This window comes from Salarias fasciatus, chromosome 22 (assembly GCF_902148845.1).
Source record: "Salarias fasciatus chromosome 22, fSalaFa1.1, whole genome shotgun sequence".
NCBI classification, from domain to species: domain Eukaryota; kingdom Metazoa; phylum Chordata; class Actinopteri; order Blenniiformes; family Blenniidae; genus Salarias; species Salarias fasciatus.
Genome location: NC_043765.1, coordinates 10,354,445 through 10,359,263, shown reverse-complemented (window position 1 = coordinate 10,359,263; position 4,819 = coordinate 10,354,445). Strand labels below are relative to the sequence as shown.

Genomic DNA, 4,819 nt, shown 5'->3' with positions numbered 1-4,819 from the left:
TGGAGGAGAGAAACTCGCTCAACACATCAGTTCTAATCCAGACTGTCTTCATGTCCATTGAAGCCCAAAGAGGATTTTCACTGAGTTGTCAGTGGCCACGTTTCCATGGAGCAAAAAATCCTCATAATCACATTTTAAGGAGAAGCAGATTGTAAATGTGTCATATAAACACCTGAAAGGATCCGCTTCACTCAGAGTGGATTATATTTCGGATCTGATTGTACGAGGTCGTCTACGCCGATCGATAATCCGCTCTGTGTCTCATATAAACAACCTGACAGCAGAGCGGATTAAACGGGGGATTATTCGTTGTGCCATGCGTTCCCTCGTACGTAGAGATGTGATGATATGGCAGCAAACAGGAAGCAGGAAAGTCAAAAACAAGCAGAAGAACTGGACGGTGGCTGAGAAACTTTAGGTTACTTAACGTAACCCCGGTTCTCAGAGTAGCATGAGTGAGATGTCTCACTATGGGATACGCCCCCAGCGTATGCCTCAGAAGCATTTATCTCACTACGCCAATCCTGATTGGCTGGTGATCGCGACGCCCACCGAGGGTGGAGCCACCTACCCTTTAAGTAGCCTGCGTCATCTGCGCAGCGTCACTCAAAATAAGCACCTCTTCTCGCTTCGCCCAGCAAGAAGGGCTGTCTGGTGAGACATCTCACTCATGCTACTCTGAGAACCGGGGTTACGTTAAGTAACCTAAAGTTCTCTTTCATAGCATTCGTTTCGATGTCTCACTATGGGATATGGAAACTCCCGTATTGCCAGACATGCTTATCTCGATTGACCACCAGCTCTCAGGAAAGGCCCTCCCCCCTGCCCTAAGAGAGCCCCGCAGTCAGTACTGCATGAGCCAGGCTCAGAGCAGGGATGTCCAGCTTATAAAAGCGGACGAAGGTGAGTGGTGAAGACCAGCTCGCTGCTGCACAAATCTCCTGAATTGACACCCCTTTACACAGGGCCCAGGATGCAGCCAGGCCACGTGTAGAATGGGCCCGCAGGCCCACAGGGGCCTGAAGACCTTGACACGTGTAGGCCAGGGCGATCGCTCCCACAATCCAGTGGGAGAGTCGCTGCTTCGTGATGGGTCTGCCCCTGCAGGGGCGAGCCCAGGACACAAAGAGCTGGTCACCTTCCCGAAACCCCATTGTCCTGTCCATATAAATCCGCAAGGCACGGACTGGACACAGCATGTGCAGCCGCTGTTCTTCCGGAGAAGAAAATGGCGGTGGAGAAAATGCTGTAAGAACAATAGGAGAGCATGAGCCCACCACCTTGGGCACGAAGGCCAGGTGGGGCTTCAGTGACACCCTGGCATTCCCAGGGGCAAACTGAGTGCACGAGGAGTGCACTGAGAGTGCATGAATGTCACTAACACGCTTGGCAGAGGCCAAAGCTAGAAGCAGCGCTGTCTTCAGAGACAGATGCTTCAAGCTCACCTCCTCCAGTGGTTCAAACGGAGCTCTGGAGAGCCCATTTAAAACCACCGCCAAGTCCCATGGGGGCGCCAGCGGCCTGCAAACAGGAAGCAGCCTGCGTGCCCCTTTCATGAAACGGCAGACCAAAGGATGCTGGCTGACCGTTTTTCCACCAAACCCCACATGGCACGCGGCAATTGCAGCCAGATACACCTTTATTGTGGAGAAGGCTTTACGTTTGTCAATCAAGTCCTGCAAGAATGACAAAATAACACCAACAGTGCACTGAAAGGAGATGTGTCCTTTTTTCTGACACCACTCCTCAAACACCCTCCACTTACAGTCATAAAGAGACCTAGTGGAGGCTGCTCTAGCACTCTGAATAGTGTTAATCACATTCTGAGGGAGTCCAGCAGTATTTAAATTACACCACTCAGGGGCCAGGCCCAAAGAGCCAGGCGCTCCGGATGTGGGTGAAAAACTGCTCCCCCTGCCTGTGACAGCATATCCCTGCGGAGGGGAAGCTGCCATGGCTGCCCCGACAGGAGCTGATAAACCTCCGCTAGCCAGTGCATGGCCGGCCACTGCGGAGCTATCAGAACCAGCGTGTGGCGATGCTCCCTGACTCTGTCCAGAGTCGGGGGAATCAAAGCCAACGGGGGAAAAGCATATAGGAGGACCGACGGCCAGACGTGCGCGAGCGCGTCCACGCCGAGCGGCGCACCTGGATCGCGTATTGAGAAAAACAGCGGACATTGCGCGTTCTCTCTCGACGCGAACAGATCCACAGTGGCTCTGCCAAAGCGGGCCCACACCTGCTCCACGAGGGCTGGATGTAACATCCATTCCCCGTAGAGCGGCGCACCCCTGGACAACAGGTCCGCCCCCCGGTTCAGAGCCCCCGGGACATGGGTGGCTCTCAGAGACCGGAGGCGGACGCTGCTCCACAGGATCAGTCTGCGTGCCAGCATGTGTAATTGCCGGGAGCGCAGACCTCCGTGACGGTTGATATATGCCACCGTCGTCGTATTGTCCGTTCTCACCAGGACATGATGTCCCCTGAGAAGCGGGAGAAAGCGTCTCAGCGTGAGAAACACCGCCAAGAGCTCGAGGTAGTTTATGTGAGCGCGCTGGAGATCCTCGCTCCAGACGCCCCTCACGTAACGGTCCTCGCATATACCACCCCAGCCCGACATGCTCGCGTCTGTGGTGATCACTTTCCGGGACAGTACGGGGCCCATAGGCACCCCTGTCACCAGACAAGCCGGGTGGCGCCAGCGACGCAGTGCCATTACGCATTGCGCACTGACCGTCACCCTCCGTGCACCATGACGCACGGGATTCAGCCTGAGGGAACGCACCCACAGCTGAAAATCCCTCATGTACAGATGGCCGAGCCGGACTACAAGGATGGCCGAAGCCATCAGGCCCAGTAGTCGGAGGCATAATCTGAAGGGGACCAGATTGCGCAGGGTGAAACGCGAGAGGCAGGCTCTGAAAACGTTCACCCTCGCCGCTGACAGACGGGCCGTGAAGGACACCGAGTCGAGTGATAACCCCAGGAAGATTATTTTCTGCACTGGAGATAATACACTCTTTTCCGAGTTTATCATAAAACCCAGGTCGATCAGGTGTTTTATGAGGATGTGCGTTTGCGCGATGGCGTCCTCTCTGGACCGTGCCAGGAGGAGCCAATCGTCCAGGTACGTGGCCAGCCTGATGCCCTGTCGCCGCAGCGGGGCAATGGCCGCTTCCGTACAACGCACAAACACCCTTGGGCTCAGAGATAACCCGAAGGGCAGCACTCTGTACTCGTAACAAACACCCTGAAAAGCAAACCTCAGATATTTCCTGTGAGGAGGATATATCGGAATGTGGAAATATGCGTCTTTGAGGTCGACTGACGTGAACCAGTCGTTCCGACGCACCATACGCAGCAGGGATGCGTGTGTAAGCATCCTGAACTGGTATGTTCTGAGGTATTTGTTCAGAGCCCGGAGATCCAGGATTGGGCGAATCCCGGTCCCTCCTCGTTTGGGGACCAGGAAATACCTGGAATAAAAGCCGCTCTGACATTGTCCGGGAGGCACCACGCATATTGCTCTCTTTTCCAATAGCGAGTGAATTTCCTCCTGGAGAACACGAGCTGACTCTCTGCGCGCCTGAGAATGCACTATACCAGAGAAACGAGGGGGAACGGCTGCAAACTGAAGCCTGTAACCCCGCGATATCGTTCTCAGGACCCAGGCTGAGCTGGGGAGCGCGGCCCATCTCTCTGTCCTCAGGCAGAGTGATGTGACAGCGTCTGTCAGACCGCCTGTCACTGGAGACTCCATAAACGGTGTTATGGTGCCCCCTAGTGACAAGATGCGGTTGCAACCGGCGTGCGCCACTGCGCATGCGCCGGGTGTTAGTGCATTGACAGGTCCGGTGTAGCTCCGGGACCGGAGACGGGACGTCACCCGCTCCGGAACCGGGAGCGACACCGAACTGTTTATGTTCTTGTTTGTTAATTGTGACTGCGCCCTCGACCTGCGGTCTGGATGCGGCAGTGGAGCACTTTTTATTAAACAAGAACAGTGAAGTGTGCTTGTGTGACTTCGGGGAGCGCACGCAGTAGCGGGGACTCGTGGGCTCCGGAAATCGAACCAAGCACGCTGAGGAAGAAAGACAGGTGGGGCTGCTGAACGTGCAGCCCCGGCACCGGTCTGAGGAAGGAGACCATCAGGTCGGCTTCTTCTTCTTCCTGGCCTGCGGACCGGCAGACTGCTCGTTCTGTGACGGCAGAGCTGCTGTCGCTGCAGTGGCCTTTCTGGGCCAGCCGGACCTCACCTCCTGTCTGGGTGGACCAGCAGGGGCAGGACGGGCTTTCGGCCGTGTGGGGATTTTAAACTGAGGGAAAGAAGGACGTGCCGTAGCCTGCGCGGCGCTCTGCCGCGGGGCTGGGGCAGGTGGACGCTCGGCTTTGCGCGGGAGGCAGAGCTGGAGAGCTTCATCCTCCCTCTTCTTCGCCTCGCAGCGCTGCTGCATTGAGGCGAGAGCGGAGCCAAAAATGCCGTCTGGTGTGATCGGCATGTCCAACATGTCCTCCTTCTCTCTGTCCGATAGGTTAGACAGGTTGAGCCATCTGGCTCGCTCCTGTAACACCATCGTCCCCAGAGACTTACCCGTGGCCTGGACCGCACAGCGCTGCACGCGGAGGCAGATGTCCGTTATCACGGTAATCTCGTCCCACACCGCTGGGTCAGGTTTGGTCGCCATGTCCTCAAACAGCTTCGCTTGGTAAGCGGAGAGCATGGAGGAGACATTAAGCGCCCTGACAGCCAGTGCTGCTGCCCTGTAAGCCCGCTCAGTCATGGCGGACTGGACGCGGTCCGCTTTGGAGGGCAGCGTGG

General features: G+C 56.3%; 1 protein-coding gene across 1 annotated transcript; it reads right to left on the bottom strand.

The window, feature by feature from the left end:
- Positions 1-455: 455 nt before the first annotated feature.
- LOC115409064 (uncharacterized) lies at positions 456-3,824 on the bottom strand. Its single transcript, XM_030120033.1, has one exon. The coding sequence runs from the start codon at positions 3,822-3,824 to the stop codon at positions 828-830; it is 2,997 nt and encodes a 998-aa protein (XP_029975893.1). The 3' UTR covers positions 456-827.
- Positions 3,825-4,819: the final 995 nt, after the last annotated feature.

What these genes read in the sequence shown, in the direction of transcription:
- LOC115409064 (XM_030120033.1), bottom strand. Translation starts at nt 3,824, where the DNA reads ATGCGCAGTGGCGCACGCCGGTTGCAACCGCATCTTGTCACTAGGGGG.